Genomic DNA, 26,044 nt, shown 5'->3' on the forward strand with positions numbered 1-26,044 from the left:
ACATTTCAAGTCTAGTTTCTAGAGCACAGTTAAGGTGTCACTGAGCTCCTCATAGGCACTCAGGGTTACAGATGACTTCTCCACACACAGCAGTTCAAAGGTGCCATTGTTCTGAACACAAGGATATGAGATCACTTCATACAGGAGCATGGGAAGGCTTACGCAGTCGCTAAGCATCACCAAGGCTCAGTAACGATACAGCGATGCTTTATATGGGATCACAGTCTACATCTGCACTCTCTTGACTTCACATTTATTGACAACAGCCCTGTTTTGTACCACACTGAGCACAGAGCATAACTCCAGGCACCACAGCTGTGGCTTTGTTAATGATCTCCATAAATCCTGCTTAAGCAGGGACAAGAGGAGAATTATGCAAATGACCGTTTCTGTACCATATGCATTGGAAACTGAAGACATCCCAAAATAAGTAGCAGAACGCACGTGCTTTAACCTGCATACTCAAGATACACAAGAGGGGAAACAGCTTAGGCATTTATTTCAGGAGTTACAGAACAATAGGAAAGGGAACACAGACATATGTACAAAGCATGGCTGTTGGGAACACAAGGAGAATGAGAGACATCTCAAATACCACTGTGAATGAAGAACCTTTCCAAGCAGACTTGGTGATGGAAGCAGTGGCACAGAGTGGCTGCTCTGTCCGCGCAGGCACCAGTCATACCTGGCAGCTGGACAAGATGTCCTCCACAAACAGCTTGTAGACCCAGGCGTCACCTTTAAGCCGCTGCCACCGGATGCCCAGCACTTCAGGTTTACTGAGTTGACACACTTCCAATTCAAACTCCGCGGTTACTTTGCCAACATCCGACCGCATTTTACATTTCAGGGTGTAACTGCACAAAACAAAGGGAAAATAATAAAAAACTGTTTAATGGTTTTTTTGCAATGCAATTTCAAAATACTAAAAGCACTTTACAGAAATTATCCCGCTGCTATTCAGAACATTGAGAAACAACCCAGAATTTAGCGAGTTGAGAGCTTGGAATACTTCAGTCCCAGAACACCATCGTTGTGCCAAAGTACCAAGGAGAACACCAGTGTCCTGCCCAGACACAGGAACCACAGGTGCCACAGATTCCCATCTCAGAGCGCACGGCTAGAAGGATGGAGATGTTCCTAGCATTTGTCCAGAGAAGAAACACTGTTGCAGATAAGCTGCTGTAGCTCAGCAGGCGTGAAAAGGGAAAAACCGGATGTGAAGTTTAAATCGTTACATTGGGAGAAGGTCCTTCTGTGCAATTCAGCATCCTTCCAGATTTTGAGCTTGGAAATGCATCAGAGGGAAAAGAACTCTAAATGATAGATATTGTAAAACGTCAGTCAAGATGATGATCTCAGGGCTAGAGCACCTCTTCTATGAGAACAGGCTGAGAGAGTTGGGGTTGTGGGTCCTGGAGAAGGCTCCGATGAGACCTTAGAGCAGTTTCCAGTACTGAAAGGGGCTCCAGGAAAGCTAGGGAGGGACTCTTGATCAGGGAGTGCAGGGATAGGATGAGGGGGAATGGTTTGAAGCTGAAAGAGGAGAGATTGAGATGAGATGTCAGGAAGAAGTGTTTTCTGTGAGGGTAGTGAGGCCCTGGCCCAGGTTGCCCAGAGAATTCATAGCTGCCCCATCCCTGGTGGTTTCAAGGCCAAGTTGAATGAGGCTTTGAGCCCCTGATCAAGTGGGAGGTGTCCCTGCCCATAGCAAGGGGTGGAACTGGATAGGCTTTGAAGTCCCTTCCAACCCAAACTACTGTATGATTCTGTGACTCTAAGATCTTATTTTTAGAAAACACATATCCAGAGGGGAATACGGCATTTCTTTCATGCATGGGGAACCTGGAAGCAGGCTTGGATCAGAATTAGGAGCCAATACTACTCTCAGTACCTGAGTGTAGTTAGTAAATCCTACAAATTAAAATACAAATCTTACAAACTAAAACCACACAAAGGCATGTCGATCACATGCAGCTTTTAAAACATATGGAAGGTGTTCAAAGAGCATGTGCTGTGGCACTTTGGGACAGGGTTCTGTCGGCAAAAAGGTGCTGGGCTGATGGTGGGAGCGGATGAGCCAAGAGGGCTTTTCCACCCTCAGTGATTCTGTGATTCAAAGGTCTCTTGGCTAAATGCTAATGTCTTTTGAATGCCAAGAATGAGGGTTAAGTAATAGGCATAAACATTGTCTCCCCAAATTGTCCGATTTGGCCATGAGACTGTACCATAACAACCATTTTTTTGTCACAATTTCATGATAGAGACAAAATTCACATCGGTCTCATGTTTATCAGTGCATATCTGTCAGTCAAACAGCAGTGTTAGAGCTCAATGCAAGTTGTTTTCCAGTGTGTGCACACATTCATTTGGTGCACTATACGCTTTCTCTAAAATCATTGTATTTTAGAACACAGGGCTGAGAAAGTCAGTTTAAATACTTGGCTTTATCAAGGACTGCAGTACTAACTACAGAAATAGAAGTTCAAGTCATCATAACTTACACTTACCCCTTCTGAACATGTTCCAGATGCTTATTCGAAAGAACAGTGGTCAGCTCATTCAGCAGTTGGTCTGGATTCTGCAGCTGAGTGATGGTAACATTATAGTGTGCCTGAAAGTAGTCAGATTGGTAGAGAAACAGTTAAGGAACAAAAATAACCATCTTCCTCCTAAAACCGAGGACATTATGAAAACTTTTCATAAAGAAAGCTTCGGAACAGCAAACCACAGTAACTTCCCAATATTATCATAATACTGACGTTTTAATAGCACCAGAAACACCAAGCAACAGCTGCTGGACAGGTGGTATCGAAGCATGTATGAGCTATAAGCCATGATATTAGGAGAAAATATTTTTATTGATGATACTGACAATGAGATCAAGTGCACCCTCAGCAAGCTTACAGATGACACCAAGCTGAGTGGTGTAGTTGTCACACCAGGATGGGATGTTATATAGAGGGATCTGGACAAGCTGGAGGAGTGGGCCTAGGTGAACCTCATGAGGTTCAACAAGGCCAAGGGCAAGGTCTGACACCTGAGTCAGGGCAATCTGTGGATTCAATAAAGTATGGGGGACATGTGATTGAGAGCACCCCTGAGCAGAAGGACTTGGGATGCTGGGGGGATAAGAAACTTGACCCGAGTCAGCAACGTGTGCTCACAGCCTGGAAAACCACCATGTCCTTGGCTGCTTCCAAAGCAGCGTGGCCAGCACGGCCAGGGAGGGGATTCTGCTCTGCTCTCCAGAAACCCTACCTGCAACCCTGTGTCCAGTTCTGGAGTCCCCAACATAAGAAGGGTATGGAACTGTTGGAGCAAGTCCAGAGGAGGCCATGGAGATGATGCAAGGGTCAGAGCACCTCTACTGTGAGGACAGGCTGGAAGAGTTAGGGTTGTTCAGCCTTGAGAAGAAATGGCTGTAGGGAGACCTTACAGGAGCTTCCAGTAGGGAAAGGGGCTCCAGGAAAGTTGGAAGGGGCTTTTTATACAGGCGTGGAGTGACAGGACAAGGGAGAACAGCTTTAAATTGGAAGGTGGAAGATTTAGACTGGACATTAGGAAGAAATTCTTCCCGATGATGGCGGTGAGGCCTTTGCTCAAGTTGCCCAGAGAAGTTGTGGCTGCCCCATCCTTGGATGTGTTCAGGCCAAGCTGGATGGGTTTTGGAGCCCCTGATCCAGCAAGGGGTGTCCCTGCCCATGGCAGGGCATGGAACTGGATGGGCTTTGAGGTTCCTTCCGTCCCAAACCATCCTCTGGTTTCTATGATCATAAAATCCAAAGTAGCTGTGCTGGGGCAGCACAGAGGCTATAAAAAGTATTTGCCATACAACTGCTCAGAGCACCCAGCTACATCCTCCCAAGGTAGGAGACAGCCAGCAGCGCTGCTCAGTCTCAGCACTTCTATGGCCAAGGAACAGGCTTGGTGCCATGTGGATTTTCTAGGACTAACACACCACTGTGTTCACAGTAACTGGCAACTTTCTGCTGAGGAGTTTACTGTTATGGGTGTTTTATATCACATCTGTTACTTCATATAATGAACTTGTCCAATAAGTGACCTATTTAACAACTTCCAAGAACCCATATGTAATGGGAGAAGGCACATCCTGCCTGCCATATGCAACACTCTGCTCAGCTGCTGAGGTCACAGCAGCAGACAAGACAAGATGATAAAACAGCCTGAGAAATGAACAAAGCTTGAGCATGCAAAGTCAAAGATTGGTTCTTTCAGTTCCTATTCAGTCTAAAAGGTTCCTCACTCCCTGCCATCACTGCTGCAGTGCTGTCAAAGCTCTGTCTTCCCTGACTGTAGTCCAGCGTTCCTGGACATGCATCGGCAGTTTTGCCATGTCCATAAGCTATGGACAAGGAAAACAGATGCAAAAGGATGAAAGCATTTAGAGAAAGAATATCTAGGTCTTGCTTTTAGCTGCTCGAGTTCCCAAGTTATTAGCACACCCTGGACTCCCATCCGAGAAGCTAGTCAGGTTTGCAGCCAACACATGCCCTCAACTCATAAGAATGCTGCCTTCGCTCTTGGAAAAGCTTCTGAATGGAATACAGTAGCTGAATTGCACGAGCTAAAAGCACTGTGTTCCTTTTACTGATAAGCAGTTTAGTAAAAGCTTAGGGTTTTTTTTCAGTAAAAACTAAACTTAGTTAGGTACAGGAGGAGTTGGAACAGCAGCAGGTCCAGGAGCCGGACAGCTTAAGGGCACATCACTTAAATCTAGAGAATCGTTTATGCCTCAGTGACAGCCTCACCTTCTTAATCACATTTCACACATTTCCTCTACTGATTCACGTATGAATTTCTCTCTGTATATTTTTTGAGGTATATTAGCTGACTGAGGATGCTAATATACTAATGAAACACTAATATACAGTGTTTCATGAATGCCATTCCACGTGTATCCTACAAAACTAACATGAACCGCATGAGCCAGCTTTGGGAGGTACAAATCATCAATGCAATTCTAAAGCACTCTGTGCACAGCACTAGTGGAGGAACTGCTTTTTCTACAGCTAAAGAGGAACAAATGGCCAACTGGCTAAGATGCAGCGACATCAAAACTTTAAAAATCAGAATTACACTGACAGTGCCAGAAATTCTTTCATGGAGAGGTAGTTATTCAGGCGTTAAGTTTAATCTTGGGTCCTCTTGACATCTTAAAGACTGCCTTGGGACACATGTATCCTACTTGGACCACAGACACCTAAGCCAGAAATATTACCAGAACTCATTTGTTTTCAGAAGGAGAGCCAGAAACACCTTTGTACAAGTAACACAATTAAAAGTTTCCAGCTAGGGTTCTTTTAGATCCACTCTGCTTCCCTCACATTTTGTTTAGATGGGATATGAAAAGCAATGGCCAGACTCCTCCCTTCATCTGTTGGTGACTTCCCAGAGCCCAGCCTAATGCAACACCTCTTGGCAATAACTGGGACATTGTCATGTTGACAGAGACACAGCCAGAGCAACCACACTGTCTTGGAAAACGTGGGCAAGTCCGATCACAGACGTTCTCACAGGCACCCAAGGCACTGGATGTTTTCAATTATTAAACTTTGTATGTAAAAGTTCTCCAGCAATGATACCTTAGTCTTCCTGGGATGATCTCTTGTGAACAGTTTCTTTTTGCTTGCTGTAAGCATCGTCATCACTTTATCCAGGCCTCTTTCCAGACTTCCGAATATTTTGGCTTTCCTCTTCTTTTGGCTACTACCCAAGTAATCGAGATCCACTTCCACTGAATTACACCTGTTGCACGACAAATTGATCAGTCATTTTCCTCTGTACTTCAAAATGCAATTTCAGACATCACTAAAATATCACCAGACCTGACAGGAGGAAGGAAACCAAAGCAGTTTATTATGAGAGTTTGTTTGAAAGTCAGTAGAGATTTAAACCCAGAGATGTGTATAGAAACTGCCACTCCCAGGGAGCTGGAATGAGAAAGAATTTACATAGAGAACAGGCATATACTCTGAAGACAATTGAGTTATGTAGTTTTAAACTTTTGTCTGCTTTTACTGTTTTCCAGTGAATGGAGAAAGAGGTTTTAGGACAGCTTTTACTATGGGAATGGAAAGGAGAGGTTACTGTTGTAACAAGGTGTTCAAGGCAGAACATGGATTAAGGTAGTCCTGCTCTAAATCAAAAAGCTGCGCAAATAACTGGACACGTACCTTGGTTCAAGAAGAACTTCAGCTGCTGCCAATTCACCTGTGTTTCTGGGCTTCTTAGCTGGGGTGATTGCAGTGAAATGGCTCCCTGAAAGAAAGCATCCAAGACAAAGTAGGTTGGGTTTTTAATAAAGGATTTTTAATTCAGCAAGAATTTCTCATTATAGAATCGTATAGCTTCCAGTTCTAAAAAGGGCTCCAGTAAAGCTTGGGAGAGGCTCTTTGCAAGGGCCTGTAGTGGTAAGACAAAGGGAATGGCTTTAAACTGGAAGGGGGAAGATTTTGATTGGTCATTAAGAAGAAATTCTTCCCGAAGAGGGTGGTAAGGGCCTGGCCCAGGTTGTCCAGAGCAGTGGTGGCTGCCCCATCCCTGGAGGTGTTCAAGGCCAGGCTGGAAGGGGCTTTGAGCCTATGATCCAGTGGAAGAGGTCCCTGCCCATGGCAGAGGGTGGAACTGAACGAGCTTCGAGGTCCCTTCCAGCCCAAACCATTCCATGATTCTATGATTAATTACATCCAGTGCACCTTTGAGGGCCTCTGTCTGAACAAGTACAGTCTGTACTCGTGTGTCAATCCAACTCTTCACACAAGGAGTCTTTGGAGCAGGAAGTGCAGAGGGCATTTCATTTCTTAAATCTGGCTCCTTATCAATATTCTCTTTGTTTTCATGCTCCTTCAATGCCACTTTTCTTGTCACTGGATTTGACAGTATGAATTCCGTATCACCCAGCTGAACATCAGGCGTTGAATGCTGTGAGAGACGTAACAAAAAAAAAAAGACATCCCTTGCTGCATTCCGATCACATTCAGGGATGTTAGAGACAAGGAAACTTTAAAATCGCAGTAGGTTAAAAACATCCTGCATTGCTTGCCTACTTAGCAAAAAAGTTAAAAGCCCTTCAATATTTCTGATTCCCCCTATTATTTGCTAACAAACATCTCCAGCAATTTGCCACTTGATCTGGTCTTGTAAATTCAGCTTGCACATTTGAGACTACTCCTTACCAGCTCATGTAAACTCAGCTGAGAGTTCCATTTGGTTCAATTGTTTAATTTTAATTGCTACATTGGATTTTCTTGCCTAATACAGACAGGCTGAGCTGCCTCAAAGACTTGTCCAGCTCTAGCCTAGCTCTGAGATCTTGTTTCCTGCACCTTGTTGTTTTCCCTTCAGTTTTCAAATCCTCAGACACCTTTATTTATTCCCTAGGTGCTGTTTCTACACAAACCAAACATCAAGGCTCAAGTTATTAAATTAATCAGGTCTTACAGCTGGAGGAATCCACAATTTATGTTCAAGGCTGGGTTGTATTGGGCTTTGAGCCTCTGATCCAGTGGGAGATGTCCCCGCCCGTGGCAGGGGGTGGAACTGAATGGGCTTTGAGGTCCCTTCCAGGCCAAACCATTTTGCAATTCTATACATTTAACACATTTATCCACTCAGTTTGTAACTCCCCTCAGCCAGGGTGCACCAAACATTTAAATATGTAATCAGTTCCTATGTACTCAAGAAGAAGATTTTTTTGGATTAAGAGTATATCTATTACTTTGAAAGGAATTAGTATGTAATCTTCAAACACCTTTCTCTTGCGAGTATGTATTTTAAATTCCTCTGACGGCAATTCTTCAGAGAGTGAACCTATGCTACGATGTTCCACGGATTGAGACGCATTGAGTTCTTCCAGGTAGCCTGGCACATTTCCACACCTCATCATTTTCTCTGGCTGAAAAGAAAGATTCATTTGAGATTGAGATTCCAGTAAACTACTAAAAAGAAAATTGAATCAGAAAAGTGTCGCTAAAATAAAAATCTTATTTCTAGATTCCTAATTATTGTTACGAGCTAATGGAATTTCCTGTGCCCATGACTTAAGTTTTATAACAAGAATTTAGTAATGCTGTTACCTTTATTTAACTCTTGAAGATAAGTTCACATGTCTTCTCTTCTTTCTTTGTACTGAATGCAGATGACTTCCAATTTAAAGCTGTTTGCCCTCATCCTGTGACTCTAGGCCCTTGGAAAAAGTGCCTCTGGAGCTTTCCTGCAGCTCCTTTCAGTACTGCTCTAAGGTCTCCCCAGAGCCTTCTCCAGGCTGAACAACCCCAACTCTCCCAGGCTGTCCTCATAGCAGAAGGACTCCATCCCTTGCAACATATCTGTGGCCTCCACTGGACCCATTCCAAGAGTTCCATGTCCTTCTTATGTTGTGGATTCCAGACCTGGACACAGGGCTCCACTGCGGTCTCACTAGACCAGAATCCCCTCCCTGGCCCTGCTAGTCCCACAGCTTTGGATGCAGCCCAGGACACGTTGGGTTTCTGGGCTGCGAGTGCACGTTGCCAGCTTATGTTGCCAGCTTATGTTGAGCTTCTCCTCCCTAAGCACTCCAAGCCCTTCTTCTCAGTGCTGCTCTCAATCATGTCATCCCCCAGCCTGTGCTGGAACCATGGATCACTCCAGTCCAAGTGCAGGACCCTGCCCTTGTTGAACCTTGAGGTTCACACAGCCCCACTTTTCCAGCTTGTCCAGATCCCTCTGGATGATATCCTGCCCTTCTGGTATGACAACTGCCCCACTCAGCTTGGTGTCATCTGCAAACTTGCTTTCATAAATGAAAACATTAAACAGATCACAGGCAACTTCAGACCATTCCCATGAGCAGCCAAGGAGAGATTCCACGCAATACTCATGATGTACCATGTTGTCCCAGACGATTATTGCACTAATGATAACTTGCAGAAGCAGCCCAGCCTATTAAAACACATTAATGAGGAGACTGAATTGCCTAATGACTTTGACTGCCTGCACAAACATGATCTTAGCTTAGAGTGCCAGCCTGTTTTCTGAGGCAGACCATTGTGAATGCAGAGTGGTGTTTTAACGAGCACATTGTCCAGTTGAAGTCAAAACCTTACCTCCAGGCCTGTTGATTGTGATGGGTCGGCATGCTCGGCAAGACCCAGACACCTTAAGTGAATGCATTTGCCATATGCCTTCTTGTGTTGAAGCAGGAGATACATTGCTGACAGATGATCATAGTTCCACTAGAGAAAAGAAGAGTATTTTAATCTCCTGTTTGGAAACATTGTGAGCACAAAGAAAACTTAACCTTCAGAAAGCTTCTGCATTTCCGCAGTCTGTTCCACCTGATGTAGAACCTGAGAATCATAGAAGCATAGGATGGTTTGGGTTGGAAGGGACCTCAAAGCCCATCCAGTTCCACCTCTTGCCATGGACAGTGACATCTCCCACTGGATCAGGGGCTCAAAGCCCCATTAAACTTGGCCTTGAACACCTCCAGGGATGGCAGCCACGACTGCTCTGGGCAAGTTGGGCCAGCACCTTTCCCTCCCCATCCCCAGGAAAATATTTCTCCCCAAGATCTCAACTCAATCTCCCCTCTTTCAGCTGAAAACTGTTCCCCCTTGTCCTATCCTGCATTCCCTCATCAACAGCCCCTTTCCTGGGCTTTCCTGGAGCCCCTTTCAACACTGGAAGCTGCTCTAAGGTCTCTCTGGAGCCTTCTCTTCTCTAGGCTGAACAACCCCAACTCTCTCAGCCTGGCCTCATAGCAGAGGTGCTCCAGCCCTTGCACCATCTCCCTGAATGTACTATCAGACTTCAGCTGATTTATACCGTGTTGGAGATGCAGAAACTGAGCACAGCGGTTGTTACTTGGAAGTCAGCTCATAGAAAACTCACAACAGTGAAAACTCCTCACAATAGTGAAAACTCCTCACAATAGTGAAAACTCCTCACAATAGTGAAAACTCACTCTGGGACCAGAATCTGCTGAGGTGAATGGCAGAACTCTTAAATCAGTTTAGCCGAGATTTCAACTTCTGTTGAGATTTTCTGTTGAAATCTCGGCTAAACTGATCTAACAGTTTTCATTACATTCAGCAGCCTTGCTTGTGAGGAGTACAGGTACAATGCCTGGCAGGTTTGCACAAGAGTACAATCAGCTTACGTTAGTTATAATGAATTAGAAATCCTCCAGTAACAGACTGTGGAAACGCCACAATCCTATTTGGAATGACTTTTCCCTTTCAGATCATTCAGATTTTTTCCTATAACTGCAGAACAAGTAGCCTTCACTCCACAAAACCATCAGAACACATTCTAAAACCTTGTTTCTACCACAGTTATGTGGGAAACATAGCAAGTTTTCCAAAGCTTAGAACTACGTTATTGCTACCATGCATAAAGCAGCAAAAAATTCAGTTTCAAGGGAGATTCTTCAAATGCAGGTTAAAGCTGGAACACACATCATGTTTTAAGTCTCTTCTACAGTTCACAATGCCATTGTTAACAATTCCCCAATTCTTCTAGAAATAGTCAGCTCGGCTTCTGTTTTTTGCATCGAGAGCGATTAAACATAAATGTAACTCCCCAAAATAGCTGGGCAATCACCACCCACGTGAAGTTTAATAAGGACAAGCGCTGGATTTTGCACCCAGCACACAGCAACCCTGGGTGTCCATAGAGCGTGGGGAGTGCAAGGCGGAGAGCAGCCTTGTGGAAAGGGATTTGGGGCTCTGGCCGAGGTAACCACGAGCCAGCAGAGCCCCGGCAGCCAAGAGGGCAAACGTGTCCTCGGTCCATGAAGCACAGCATTACCAGCCAGGCAAGGAAGCAGATTGTCCTGTTGTGCTCTATACTGGGGCAGCCCCACCTCAAGCACTAGGGCACTTCTGGGGCCACAGAGTAAAAAGGATTCAAAGCTGCTGGACAGCATTCTGGAGCGCATAGAGCTGGGGAAGGGTTTAGAGGGGAAGCATGTGAGGAGTGGTTCACGTCCCTGGGTCTGTTCAGAGGAGGCTGAGGGGAGATCTCATCGTCCTCTGCAGCTTCCTCACACTGGGAAGAGAAGCAGGCACTAAGGTCTTCTCTCTGGACCTGAGGGAATGGCAATAAGATGCCGGGGGCAGGAGGATTAGGCTGGACATTAGGAGCAGGTTCTTCCTCCAGAGGGTGGTGGAACACTGGAACAGCTCCCAGGGAAGCAGTCACCAAGCCTGACAATATCTCAGAAGCCACCAGACTGTGTGAATGTTGGGGTGTCCGGTGCAAAGACAGGAGTCACTTGATGGCCATTGTGGGTTCCTTCTAACTCAGGTCATTCAGATTATGTGAAAATGTGTTTTATAGTCTGCCTGGATGATGCTCTGATTTTTTCCTCCTCCCCCATCTTTCTCCCCCCCCAGTTGCTTATTGAACCATTCCAAAGGAAAGATTTAAGACAGAAAATGCATCTGTTGCCCAACTCTGAATTTCTGACAGTCTATGTTGACTTCACGATATTCTGAAGGATTTTACCATGGTGAGAAATAGCAGTAAGGTTTAGGAAAGATACTAGAATCGCAGAATGGCTGGGGTGAAAAGAAACCTCAAAGCCCATCCAGTTCCACCCCCTGCCATGGGCAGGGACACCTCCCACTGGATCAGGGACTCCAAGCCCCATCCAACATGGCCTTGAACACCTCCAGGGATGAGCCAGACACAGCTTCTCTGGGCAGCCTGGGCCAGGGCCTCACCACCCCCACTGTGGAAAAAGATCACGAGAAGAAAGATCACAAGCACAATTAAAGGTAGAAAAGGGAAAAACGAGTTTGAACTTCAGTACTGTATCTATAAACTAGAGCTAGATTCTGAAGTTCCACAGAGGCTTCATAATTCTGAAAAGGATAGATATTTCATGCTTGAGAATGACTGAGCATTAGTCAGTACAGTAAATTTATTTAGCATATTACTATGTAATTACTGTAAATTACTGGTATATAGTCCTTACCTGTGACAGTAATTCCGATACAGTCTCACGGCTCTTTTTATGGAGCACAGAAAGCACTGTTATGCAGTCTTCATCAAGATGTCTCAGCTGCAAGAACACAACGAATATTGAAGCACGAGGCTTCGAAGTTCTCTCATGATCTATGTCTGACTAACACTGTTGTGAAACCCCATGTGCTGAGTCAATAATTAACTGTCATTTCAGACACTGTGTTTTAAGTACTTAAAGTATTTAAATAGTTAGCATCACAGCTAAATATTGTAGGGAACAGACTGATAAAGCCATACAACCCCAATAGCTCCATACTCCAGCCCCTCCTTGGTGAGAGGTGGTGAATTAAAATAAGAAAGTCTCACAGCAGAGATTTTTACCAGAAATGGAAGCTACACTTCCATCTCTTCTTAAATATTCAAAGCCATCAGACATGCAGCTCTGGAGCCAGCCAGAGATGATGCTACACAGTGAAGCTGTACTATATCTGGAGAAAGAGTGGCATCCAGTGCTCAAAGACAGGCATTGCCTGTAAACACATGAACTTCTCCGTGGTGCTTACTACTGACAATGAGATAATCCTTCTCCCCCTCCAACCTCCTTAGTCTCACACAAATAAAACAAGTGTTAGAAACAGGATGAATATACTTTCAACGAGGTGAAATTTTTATTCAAACTAGCAATTTTCAGCAAGGACTAGATATAAGACGAGAACCACAGAATCATTTAAGTTGGAAGGGGCCTCAAAGCCCACGCAGTTACACCCCTTGTCATGGCAGGGATACCTCCCATTGGATCAGGGTGCTCAACCATGATCACACCTACATGCCCTCAAGAACGTGTGATTTACATCTCAAGGAAAGCTTTGATCAAGCATCCTACAGAATCTACTTCCCATTCCTATGTGGAAAACTTCACTTTTTACAATAAGGCAGAGTTTTTTGCAAATTAAGCATCAGCTTCAGAATAAAATGAAAACACATTTAAAAATTCCTCCTTAAGGGAAACTAATAATGGTTTGACAGCAAAAAGAATCATAAAGGAACCACGGCCATCTCAAAGTTCATCTTTGGAGATATGTCCTCACAGTCCTGAGAGAGCAGAAGCCAGTAAAGATTATATTAAATAATATTCACCAGTTACTTACTGGGCATTTGCTTTGCCACTGAACAGCATCAGAATAACCCTGCATGAGCCAGGGGTGTCTCAATATATGTTTAACTGTGATCCGCTTCTTTGGGTCCACCTGTTGGGTGATAAAAACAAAGCTGGTGCTGAAATCCCAGAGAAGAGCAGAAGAAACCATTTGCCATCAACTCAGATTTTTAGGGTGGTGAGAAGCTCAAATGAAACCAACATAGTTCAACAGCTTCACCAAAAGGAAGGTAAGACGCACAAGCTGTGAGGAGCAGTTACAAAATATTCAGCATTGGCCAAGATCTTAGATGCAACCCAAACGCATGGTAAGTATGTTCAGCTTCATTTATAAAATAGAACAGTTTGGATTGGAAGGGACCTCAAAGCCCATCCAGTTCAACCCCCTGCCATGGGCAAGGACACCTCCCACTGCATCAGGTTGCTCAAACCCCCATCCACCCTGGCGTTGAACACATCCAGGGATGGGGCAGCCACCACTTCTCTGAGCAACCTGAGCCAAGGCCTCACCACCACCATTGGGAAGAATTTCTTCCTAATGTCCAGTCTAAATCTTCTGCCTTCCAATTTAAAGACATTCCTCCTTGTCCTGTCACTCCATGCCCTTGTAAAAAGCCCCTCTCCAGCTTTCCTACAGCCCCTTTCCCTGCTGGAAGCTCCTCTACGCTCTCACCAGAGGCTTCTCTTCTCCAGGCTGAACAACCCAAACTCTCTCTCAGTCTGGCCTCATAACAGAGGTGCTACAGCCCTCGCACCACCTCTGTGGCCTCCTCTGGACTCATTCCAACAGCTCCATGTCCTTCTTATGCTGGGGATTCCAGAACTGGACACAGGACTCTAGGTGGGGTCTCAGCAGAAGAGAGCAGAGGGGCAGAATCCCCTCCCTCCCTGCTGGTCCTACTGCTTCAGATGTAGCCCAGGACACAGTTGGCTTCTGAGCTACAAGTGTTGCCAACTCATGTCAAGCTTCTCATCCCCCAGCACCCTAAGTCTTTCTCTGCTCTTATAAAGAGTTGTTATTTATATAGCCCAATTAAGAACAACCAAACACAGGCTGCTTGCAGTTTAATTAAAAAAAAACCCAAAACTTTGCTTAATTACTACAATATCAAATCATCCTTCACAAAGAATTTTCAGCAGAAGGCAATATTAACATTTTCTCCAAGAATTTGTAACCTTTTCCTGTTTGAACACTGAATATTATTTAATTTATGCAATGTTTTACTACAACATTTTGTAGTCCCATGGAATAGAAGGAATACCTTTACCTGCAGCATTTCATTAAGCAGTAGTATACTGCTAGGAGAGAGCCACTTGGGAGTGAAGTATTTTCCTCTCTGCAGAAAGGAAGAGGATTTAGAATGAACCTTGAACAGCCAGCTCAAAAGAAACTGATAAATTACTTGGATGATGGTGACATTTGTATTCAGTACAAAGGATGAACTGCAGGCACAGGCAAACTTGGCTTTAAGACTTGAATAAATGTAACAGCAGTGCTAAATCCCAGCTCTATGAGTAAGGAAAATGCTATGTTTGAATTATCAGCTGCAGTTTTCATGCACTCAGCTTATAAGACTTCTCCATCTCAGGCCACAGCACAGCTATCCTGCTTCTCATCTGCTGTGCTGTTTTATCACATTAACTTGATAAGGTTTAGAAATGCAAACATGTTGGAGCATGAATATTACAAATGACTGATATTAAGACTTAGAAATGTGAATATTCATTGAAAACACTACTTTTTAGACACTAAACCCAAACTATTCTCAACACTTAGCTCTTCCTTCTGTGAGTAGGTGACATCTAGTGTAGAGTTTTGATCTCTGCTCACATTGTCTACAGGAAAAAGTTACAGATCTAACAGGAAAGTTTCTCTCAATCATATTTACTGTTTTTGGTCTGGTTTTAATTCTAGATTAAGAGACAATAGCTTTCAGATTTGAGCTACAGCAAAACAGAAGCAGAATCACTGTCAAGGAGCATTTACGTCTCCACAAAAAAAGGAGAAAAAATAGAAATCTGCAATAGCCATTGTGAAATAACAGCCAGTTTGTCATGGAAGTTCTCTCTGCAGACCAATGCATTGGTAACAAACCAGTTGGTATTTACATGCAAGATACATTTTTAAGCAGAGTAAGCATTGTTTTGGCATCACAGTTCAAGATTTTGTTACGTCTTTACAAACACTACTGATGAGCTGATTATAAACAGTTTGTAGGTTGTTCCTCAACGCAGCTTTACTCTGAAACTAAGCCAAGTAACATATGTAATCTGCATTTTGTTTTTTATTTAATATTGCTACAGAACTTGAGGGAAGGAAACAAAATCAGCACCTACTTGACCGAGGGCAATGTAATGGCTACCACATGCATAATATCACAACAGAAATAAATGGGTTTTTACAGAATTTATATCATATGTTTGCTTTTTCATTCAATAAAGGAAGTAAAAGCATGTATACAAATATTCCAAAACAAAGAGATAGGAATCTTCCAGGCAAAGACACATTGTATTCAAGTCATACAATCCCATTTAGAGTAAAGCAGCAGATTATTACGTTGGCTTGGAACAATAGCTCTAAACTGAGCTTAAAATACCGTTCAGTATCTATAACGTGTGAAATTAAATTCCACAGTAGCGGGGAAGTGTCCTCATTTCCAACAATTTTCAGCTCAAAACCACAAAATTAAAACAAAGTCAGAGCAGAAAGAGCAAGCCTGCATATTGACACCTGTGACATTATCAGTTCTCAACTGCACTTCATAACTTGGGCACAGCAGCTCACTTAAACAAGCTCCAGCACCAACACTCAGTGCAAACACCTCAGCTCCCTGTTCTTAAGTGTGTAAGACAATTATAACTACACAGAAACCACCCAAGATGATCTTAAGGTCTCCATTCACATTTCAGCTATTGACAAGTTTAAGAGAAGGAATACCTTAAACAGTTAGATCATCCACCAGGCTCTGCATCCTGGTGTAATGGCCAGCACAAAGGATTTTGTCATCCTACAAAAGCTTGTCTATAAGCAGACCTGCTCTCAGTGTACACTAATCTACACAGTTCACATCCAAAGCAGAAAAGGAAGGTAGCTCAAGTCTGGCTGATGACACATGGGACCCCACTGCTTCCAGTTTTATTACAGGGATACTGGAAATACTTACTAAGATTATCTGGGCAAGACTTAGTTGTACAGTTTAAGCTTAAGTAGATCTGCAAGGAGCAGGGAGTTGGACTCTGTGATCCCTATGGGTCCCCTTCAATTCAAGATATTCTATGATGGTGCAGGCAGGAAAATCACATCATTTTAATGGTGACTTTTGAGTATCGGCACCTTTACACAATCTCTTTGGATCAGTTAGCAATTGCTTCCTTTAAGTTCTTTACAGCAACTCAAACTGAGCTTCCCACAGATCTGCCAAGGCACTCAAATCCACTCCAATTCCAGACTAAAAGCCATGCTTTTCAACGAACTCACCTGGCCCTTCCTAGAGCTCTGATTGTTACGCACCCCAAAAATGCTCCCTGTGTGGATTGGCTGCCGGTTCCTTCCTACCTGAGCAGTTCCTGAACACTCTCCAGATGTGTGACACGCCAGATTCTGGGTGAGAGAAGCACGGCTGCTTCTGACCCCACTCACTTACTGGAAGCTCTACCAACACAAATTCCATGGCATCTTAGAAGTGATTGGTAAAAGTGTGTGTGATGTGGAACAGCAGGCATTCTGCTGCAACAGGAGGAGTTTCCAGGAAAACAGAATGAATTACTGAATTCTACTTAATGTTTATTCTACTTTTTCTGTTGCTTATGGTGTCTTACACTTCCTCCTCATTTTGGAGGAGAAAAGTGTAAATCACAGAGGAAAAATCCTGATTTTCCAAGACATGAGCTGACATTTAAGAACATTATTTTTTGGTAAACCAAATGACACATTTACTATTCTATTCTATACTATACAGTACAGGGAGAAAGCAAAGGCTCGGATTAAGAAACCCACCCACCAGCAAGAAAACACATCTCCTGAAACTCAATTTCCTATCATACCACAGGATCAAGCCAGAGTACTGTAAAGGCAGATGGAACATGGAAACAAATCCACAAAATATCAATAGGAAAGCTGCAGATTAACAAAAATCAGCAGATATGCCTTTTTGCTCTCAGCACAGCACAACAAGTTTCTGCCATCAGAAAAACAAAGGTGTCTCAATGCTCAGTGTTTGTTCCCAGTGCATTCTCACAGCATCCATACCTACCATTATCTTCCGGTAGAGGACCACAACGTTGTCATCGTCAAAGGGGAGAAAGCCACACAGCAGAGCATAGAGCAGCACTCCCATGCTCCAAATATCTGCCTGGAAAGTAAAAGACAATGGAAGTTTGCATGATTGATCTAAAATGGCTTAAAGAGATAATATTGTCCCCCTTCGGCAAAGTCCACATGCAACTCGTAAAAAGTGGGCCCAGAACTCCTTCTCTTCCACGTGAAAGCACAGAACCCAAATGCAATCTTCAATTTACTGGTAAAACCAATATCCTCTATTAGGTGACCAAATTGCTGTGTTACCTTCAACATACACTGATTTCCCTAGCAAAAATGAAATCAAACTCAGCACAAGAGATTTAATATGGTAAGGATTACTGATCACAACAGCTCTCAGTACAGTTACGATCAACTTCAAAGCCCTACTGCTTCTTCTCTATCTGTATAGGCACAACAAGGTCCATGTCTCATACCACCTCAAACTGTTATTCCCACTTACACCATAAAGAAGGAGGTTTGCAAAGCTTTGGCCTTCATGGAAAGCAAACCAAAAAGACAGCAGGTGTTAGAGCCCAAGGACAGTGGTGTGAAAGGAAAAAACTACTCCATCCCACAGCACAGCAATCTGGGAAGTCTGAGGGAATTGCAATTACAGCGTTTTGGGCAGATGGACAAAGGCAAGTAGTGGGTCCTAACTTTCCAGACATGGATCAAGGCTAGATAAATGCAAGAGAAGGAGGAACGTGGAGTTTAACTGCACTGAGCCACATAAAGAGAGCAAGTTCTTAAGCTAAAAAGGGCCTGGTAAAGCACACAAGACACAGACTTTTAAGAAGAGTTGGATAATTCACAGAACAAATCACTGCTCAAAAGAGCAAACAGTAGTTTGTTACTGTTAGTAGGGCATTAAAATATGGAGCCACAAGTGGAGACAGGGAAGAATTTGTCACATACAAACTATGTGGTCTATGGCCAAGGGCACTGTGTGCTGTTGCAGCCTGTGACTGCTGAGGCCAGTCACACTGCTTCCAAGAATGACCTTGGCAATGTTATCCCATGGTACTTGAGAGAGAAACCACACCAGTGTAGCTGAACCTCATCACCCCTAAATATGCGGGGCAGAAACCTAACTCTAAACCATGGTACGTACCTCTGAGCCGATGTACGCTTTGCCTTGAATCAGCTCCGGGGCTGCATACGCTGGGCTTCCACAGCATGTGCTCAGGGGGCAATCCAGGCCACCCTGGAATGACACAGAAAATGACAGCTTCAGTCATTTAACAGGGACATTATTAGAGGCCTCAGAGCCTTCATTTCCCCCTGCTGTGCACCTTCTGTTTTGCTGTGGTGTAACATGGCTTCGCTAGGCAAAAATTGTCCAAGATCATGAGTATCCTACAAAAGATCAGATCTTAAGCTGCTTATTCATCTACCATCCTAGCAGTCTTTTCCACAGCTCTTCCTCTGATAAAACTTCCCTTTGTGACTGCAAATAGAAGATGGAACTCAGGAAGATCCAAGAGCTAATGGGCATGAGGCTAGCTGGTTATTTATACCACTATTGAATGCAATAACTTCATTAAGAACCACTAATAAAACACTTCCTTATTAAAACCACATTATTACCTTGCCTGGGCTTTGATCTAAGCAGAACATAGTAAGGTGAGATGATATTCTAATAGACTTGATCACCTGCAGGATGCTCTTGCGTGAGTCAAGTAAAACAATCCTTTTGATTGTTTTATGGTCTCTGGATCAGGAAGTCCTTCTTCCTATCAAATTGTTTAACAGCACCCACCTCACATGTCAAGCTGACAAATAAAGGTCTCCTAGAAACAGATTCTAAATGCAGAAAACAACTCTGTACAAACACCTGGAACTGGATGACTGAGGCTTTGAGCCCTCTGATCCAGTGAGAGGTGTCCATGCTCTTGGCAGGCAGTTGGAACTGGATGGGCTTTGAGGTCCCTTACAACTCAAACTACTCTATGGTTCTGTGATTTGTAAATATAGCTGAAGTGTTTGGTTGAGCCAATGGATCTTCCATGCACACAAATCTCCTGAAAAAAAAGAGGTGTATCATTGAAACTTCCTAGGGAAAACATGCACACACAAGCTTTGTGTCACAGGTTTCTAACTGACAACATAGCTACACATACAGGGTGATCTCTGCCTCAGATGATGGCAAAAGATGAACTGCAAGAGGAGAAAATGATCCAGGAGTCCACTTAACGTGCAGTTAACTGCTATCTCGCCCAGTTAAGGCCCTATCAAGCTATTAGTGTTTTGTTGACAACTATGAAAACACTTGAAGTTAGGGTCTTTGGGGAAGTGTCTGCATGGCCTCTGAACTCAAACATCCGTGTTTTATGTGCCTGCAGTAGCAGATTTAGCTCAAAGGTGTGAAACCAACACTCTTACCTTTGGCTTTGCACAAAGTCCAAAGTCTATCAACTTCAAGTTATGTTCCTCATCAATCAGCAGATTTTCCTGGTAAAAGAGAAAGCGGTAATGAGCACTTTTACACGCAAAGCTGCAAGTGCTTCTACACTCAAAGTATCCAGGGAACCACACTGTCTTTCAACTTATTTTTTCTTGTCATTAGCAGTTAGAATTTTCCTAAAGTGGTTTGGAGATTTCAGTCAGTTACTAATGGATATATTTCCCATATTCCAGGTGGAGAATATTAGTTCCCATCACCCAAGAAAGGTCTGATGAGCAGGGGGTTGACAGACAGAAAGCTGAACATGAGACAGCCTGCTCTGGCAGAAAAGGTGATCAATGGTATCATGTGGACTGTGTTAAAAGCAGCACAGCTGGTACACAGGGAAAGTTACTCTCAACCTCTGCTCAGCATATCTAGAACAGTGCATCCGGTTTCCGCCCCCAGCACAGGAAAGACATCACACAGAAGCAAGTTCAGTAGATTGCTACCATCCACTCAGGGGGCTGGAGTGCTTGCTTGATGACAGAAAAACATGCATTCAGCCTGTAGATGAGAAAACTTAGGTGGAGACTTCACAGCAACCTTTGACTACCCACAAAGAGGGCAAGAAGGTAGAGCTGGTCTCTTCAGAGCAGCACATGGTGGGATAATGATAGACAACAGACATCAAGAGACATTCAGACTGGAAATAAGGAAAAGCTGTTCTCCTCATAAGGACAGTGAAGAGCTGGACAGGCTGGACAGAGCAATACACTGCCTCATCCTCAGCAGAGGCTGAAGATGTGGCTGAATAAAGCCCTGAAAAGCTTTGCTGGACAGTGCTTTGAACATGAAGTTCAAGCTGAAGTCTAAAAGTCAGTTCCCACCCAAGTTATCACATGATCCTAGGAATCTGTCAGCTCTCCAGCTACAACCCAGCTCCTTCCCAAGAGAAGAACATCTCCCCAAACAAATCATTAATTGGATTCAAAGACTTCAGGAGCTGCCTAGGAAAACGCTTGAGAGAACTGAATTCTTAGCACACAGAGATGTCTTCCTCTCCAAAACCACCAATTTCTAACCAATACGAGGAGACCTGAGCTCAAGTCTTCCTTTTGCTAAACTCTGTAATGATAGAAAAGCCACAAGATGGGTCCAGCAGGATGCATCTCCCACAACATATTTAAACTTTTAGTGTCACTTCCTGGGTGCCAAAACAGAAGGGTTTGCACAACAGACTGGCACCACAAAGACTTTGTCTAGGTACAATCTTAAATAAAGGAGATAACAAAGACACATAAGCAACCCTCAAAGCAACCCATATTGCTGCTCTACTCAACTGGTGCATGTAGTTCTGCTTCATTTTCAGAGGAAGCTCTTGTCTCATCCAGCTCAGCTGAGGAATGCAGCAACAAAGAGAAACAGCGCACCTTCAGAAGCTGTTAGAGCTCTCCATTCAGCAAGAGAATGGAGAAGGTACGACTTACCCTGGCTCCTCAGAGAGAAATAAGCATTGTTCTCATTATTTACATAAATCTGACTACTGTTCACACTTACTGGTTTGATATCCCGGTGGGCGTATCCCTGACTGTGAACATATGCGATTGCCGAGACAATCTGTCGGAAAAAGACACGAGCCTCCTCTTCGGAAAGGCGGTCCTTGGATATGATATAATCAAACAGCTCTCCTCCGGGACAGTACTGCATGAAGATGAGAAAGATAATACTGTTAGAATGCAGTAACAACATCTCAATAACGAGTGCACTGGACGCTCTTCCACTGCTTTACTGCAGCAGTGCTCAGGTGTGTCCTAGGTCAGGACTACACAGAGGAAACAACCCGAGTCACCCAACACCCGCATGACACGTTGCAGAGAATGTACCACTGTTTTACTACCAAGTGCCAAAGCATACAGTGCAATCAGCATAAAAGGCCCAAACTCTTGAATACCCTGTGAAATAAAGTTTTACTGAACTTATTGAACAAGAAAGGTGAAAAATGATTTGTGGTGATAACAAGTGAACAGTAACAGCTTCAAAGGAAACGCATGTGATCATTAAAGAGAACAAGTACAGTAATTCTGAAAGAACTATCACCAATTGCCCCATTATCATCATCCAGAGCTGCAGTCTTCGAGGAGCCCCAGTCGCTGTGAGGATTTGCACATCCTGTCCTGGCACCTGGGGGGTCCTATGAAGTGTATCCCCTCATAGGTGAGGTCTGCAAAGGGTCCAGCTTTGCTACTGCTCAATGAACAGCTTCCATCATTCTAAAACCACAGGGTCTCTGGTCTCAGCCGCCCCATTGGCCCCTCCTGGAATCTGGCCAGGGATCAGGAAGGGAGATGAAGGGAATGGATCAAGAATTGTTTAACTTGAACTTTATCTGCCGCTGCAGCAAAACCCAGGAATGCTTGTCACAGCAGAAACACTATTTCTTACCTCTAACACCATGAATATTTTCTGGGATGTCTCCATTACGTGATACAGCTGGCAAATGTGCTGGTGGCTCAAGTTCTTCATGGCATCAATTTCTACTTTAACACGAGGCAAATCATCCTAGGAGACCACAACAGCAAGCTCTGAAATTGCTGGCTGCTCTGAAAGCCTGCACACCACGGCAAGCCTCCGACTGCTGCACAACATGAAATTTACAGCACGGCAATCACAGAATGGCTTAGATTGGAAAAGACCTTTAAGATCAAGTCCAACCATTGATCCAGTGCCGGTTAGACCACCAGCAGACCATGTTCCCAAGTACGATATCCACTGATCTTTTAAACCTCTCTGGGAATGGGGACTCCACCACCTCCCTGAGCAGCCTCTGCTAGTGCCTAAGAACCCTTGCAGTAAAGAAATTCCTCTTAATATCCAACCTCAGTCTCTTTTCCAGGCTGAACAGACCCAGTGACCTAAACTTTGTCCTGAAATGCTTCTGCTGCAAACCCCTCCCCAGCTCCGTGCCCTCCTCTGGACACACTCCAGCTGCTTTAGTTCTTTTTTATCCTGTGGCACCCAAAACTGCACACAGTTCTGCTTGAGTTACTGTCATAATCTTTAGCTTCCTCAATTTCAGTCAGAGAACATTGCCTTCTCCACAAAAGGGTACAAGATGTGGGGTCTTTTGTTAAAATTCAAGTCTATAGCGTGATTTAACAGCCTCAGAACAAGCAGTGATTTGTCACGCCACGTCCCTGTATCCACCAAGAGCCCCACAAGAACAGTGGAAGATGCTACCAATGTTTAACCATTTGGCTTACCCCCAGAGCGAGTTTGTCCATGATTTTTATTGCAACTTGTTCACCAGTAAGACGATGTCGCCCACATTTCACCTTTGCAAACCCACCTAGAATTCAAAAGAGGCATTTAAAGCTCAGCGATACCATGCTGTCTTGCCTACAATCCCTCAGTTACACTGGAGCATGCAGAATGCACTCCATGTTCTGTCATCACAGAAAGGTTTGGGTTGGAAAGTACCTCGAAGCCCATCCATTCACAGAATCACAGAATCACAAGGTTGGAAAGGACCCATTGGATCATCGAGTCCAACCATTCCTAACACTCCCTAAACCATGTCCCTAAGCAGTTCATGGGCAGGGATACCTCCCACTGGATCAAGGGCTCAAAGCCCCATCCAACCTGGCCTTGAACATCTCCAGGGATGCGGCAGCCATCACTTCCCTGGGCACCTTGGGCCAGGGCCCCCCACCCCCTCACAGGAAAACATTTCTTCCTAAAGTCTCATCGCAATCTCTCCTCTTTCAACTGAAAACCATTTCCCTCATCCTATCCCTGCACTTGCTGATCAAGAGCTCCTCCTCAGCTACCCTGTAGCCCCTTTCAGTACTGGAAGTTGCTCTAAGGTCTCCCTCCAAAGCCTTCTCTTCTCCAAGCTGAACAATTCAACTCTCTCAGACAGTCCTTGTACAGGAGTTGCTCCAGCCCTTGAATCATCTCCCTGGCTTCCTCTGGAGTCACTTCAACAGATCCAAGTCCTTCCTGTGCTGAGGACTCCAGAACTGGATGCAGGGCTCCAGATACTTCATTTAGAGGAAGCAACAATCACTGCCACCAATTTCCAGTTACATTTTCACATTTCTGCCCTCAAAAACACACACTTGACACCTGACCTGTAGTCTGCAGTCACAGTTCATCTATGCTTGGGTAAGAACTAACATGGTTGGACAGAGAGCATGCCCACTTTGTTCACAGATCTGCCTACCTCTTCCAATCGTTTCATGAATCTCGTAGTACTTGAGGATCTCCTCATAGCCACTGCTACCCATGCTGGGAGGAACAGGGATCTGCAGTTCTTCTTGGCACCTGCAATGAGGGAGTGCAGTCCGTGTTTATGTTTTTCCACTCTGAAGGACTCGCAGAGGCAGAAAGCATGTTCACTGCAGCTGCTGCACAGGGGCTGTGGTGGTTCAACCCCAACGAGTGATGGAGCACCAGACAGCCCCCAGCGCAGTTCCCCATGGGATGGGGAGATAATCACAGAATGGTCTGGGTTGGAAAAGATCTTTAAGATCATTGAGTCAAACCATAAGCTTCACACTGCCAAGCCCACCACTACATCATATCCTGGAGCACCACATTTACATGGCTTTTGAACCTCTTTAGGGTTGGAGACTCCACCACTGCCCTGGGCAGCCTCTGCCAGCATTTGACAACCCTTTCCCTGAAGGAATATTGCCAATATCCACGCTAAACCTCTCCTAGCTCAATTGAGACCATTTCCTCTTGTCCCATCACTTGTTACTTGCGAGAAGAGACCAGCACCCATCTCACCATAACCTTCTTTCAGGGAGCTGTAAAGGACAGGGGTGAAAGTGAAGGGGCGAGAGCCAAGGCAGCGGGGGGGGGATTGGGGGGGGGGGGGGGGCGAGAGCCAAGGGAGCGGGGGGGGGGATGGGGGGGGCGAGAGCCAAGGGAGCTGGGGGGGGGGATGGGGGGGGGGGCGAGAGCCAAGGGAGCTGGGGGGGGGGGGGGGGATGGGGGGGGGGGCGAGAGCCAAGGGAGCGGGGGGGGGGGGGGGTGGGGGGGGGGCGAGAGCCAAGGGAGCGGGGGGGATTGGGAGGGGGCGAGAGCCAAGGGAGCGGGGCGGGGGGAGATGGCGAGAGCCAAGGAGGGGGGGCTCGCCATCTCTCACCGGTGTCGCAGCCGCGTCCCTCGGAGCAGTTATGCTTTAAATCTCCCGGACGGGTTACCGCTTCCGGTCTCGGGGCCGCCTGGCCAATCAGCGGGTGGAGTTCGGCCAGAAGTGGGGCCACGCGGAGCATGACGGAAGGGCGGTCAGGGCGAAGCGGGGTGATGGCGCCGCCATGATGGGAGCGGCGGGGAGGACCCGGGGCCATGGAATCACAGAATTGTGGGGTAGGAAAGAGCGCTGACACATCGAGTCTGCTGATCCTGGTGGGCTGCTGGCCCTGAGCAGCCCCAGGGCAGGCATCGAATCACGAAATCATGGAACCACAGGATGAGTTGGGCTGGAAAGGACCTCAAAGCCCTTCTAATTCCAATCCCCGTGCCCTGGGCGGGGACACCTCCCCTGGAGCAGGGGCTCAAAGCTCCATCCAACCTGGCCTTAAACACCTCCAGGGATGGGGCAGCCATGGCTTCTCTGGGCAGCCTGGGCCAGGGCCTCACCGCCTTCATTGTGAAGAATTTCTTCCTAATGTCTAATCTAGTTTTTCCCCCTTCCAATTTAAAGCCATTCCCCTTCATCCTATCAACCCAGGCCCTTGGAAAAATCCCCTCCCCTGCTCTAAGGTCTCCCCACAGCCTTCTTTTCTCCAGACCAAACAACCCCAGCTCTCTCAGCCTGGCCTCACAGCTGAGGGGCTCCAGCCCTCACATCATCTTCATGTTCTCCTCTGGACTTGCTCCAACAGTTTCATGTCCTTCTTATGTTGGGGATTCCAGAACTGGACTCAGGACTCCAGGTGGGTTCTCACCAGAAAGGAGCATAGGGGCAGAATCATCTCCCTTGCCCTGCTGGTCCCACTGCCCAGGACACGGTTGGTTTCTGGGCTGCAAGCGAATGTTGTTGGCTCCTGTTGAGCTTATCATCCCCCAGCACCCCAAGTTGTTCTCCTCAGGGCTGCTCTCAATCACATCATTGTCACAGAAAGTCCATGAAGGTGCAGTGTGTGTGCATGCTGATGTCTATGTGTCTGCATGCTGATGCTGAGCTCTGCTGGATCAGGCAGGGCAGGGGTAGGAA

The 26,044-nt window shown here is 45.3% G+C and overlaps 1 protein-coding gene across 3 annotated transcripts; it reads right to left on the reverse strand.

Annotated features, from left to right (window-relative positions):
- Positions 1–278: 278 nt before the first annotated feature.
- Positions 279–25,036, reverse strand: MELK (maternal embryonic leucine zipper kinase). Of its 3 annotated transcripts, none has more exons than XM_054054434.1 (18): positions 24,971–25,036; positions 24,041–24,141; positions 23,079–23,164; positions 22,261–22,377; positions 21,376–21,519; positions 19,815–19,883; positions 18,544–18,636; positions 17,386–17,484; positions 14,401–14,469; positions 13,125–13,223; positions 11,987–12,073; positions 9,111–9,239; positions 7,775–7,918; positions 6,720–6,945; positions 6,198–6,282; positions 5,607–5,769; positions 2,511–2,614; positions 279–857 (listed from the first exon to the last, which is right to left on the reverse strand). In XM_054054434.1, the coding sequence occupies exons 2-18, from the start codon at positions 24,102–24,104 to the stop codon at positions 680–682; spliced, it is 1,956 nt and encodes a 651-aa protein (XP_053910409.1). In that variant the 5' UTR covers positions 24,105–24,141; positions 24,971–25,036; the 3' UTR covers positions 279–679. The 3 variants fall into 3 exon arrangements, with proteins under 3 accessions (XP_053910409.1, XP_053910408.1, XP_053910410.1); XM_054054433.1 differs by having other exon boundaries at positions 280–857; positions 14,395–14,469; positions 24,971–25,035; XM_054054435.1 differs by lacking the exon at positions 14,401–14,469 and having other exon boundaries at positions 282–857; positions 24,971–25,035.
- Between the last annotated feature and the right edge of the window lie 1,008 nt (positions 25,037–26,044).

This window comes from Cuculus canorus, chromosome Z (assembly GCF_017976375.1).
Source record: "Cuculus canorus isolate bCucCan1 chromosome Z, bCucCan1.pri, whole genome shotgun sequence".
Lineage (NCBI taxonomy): Eukaryota > Metazoa > Chordata > Aves > Cuculiformes > Cuculidae > Cuculus > Cuculus canorus.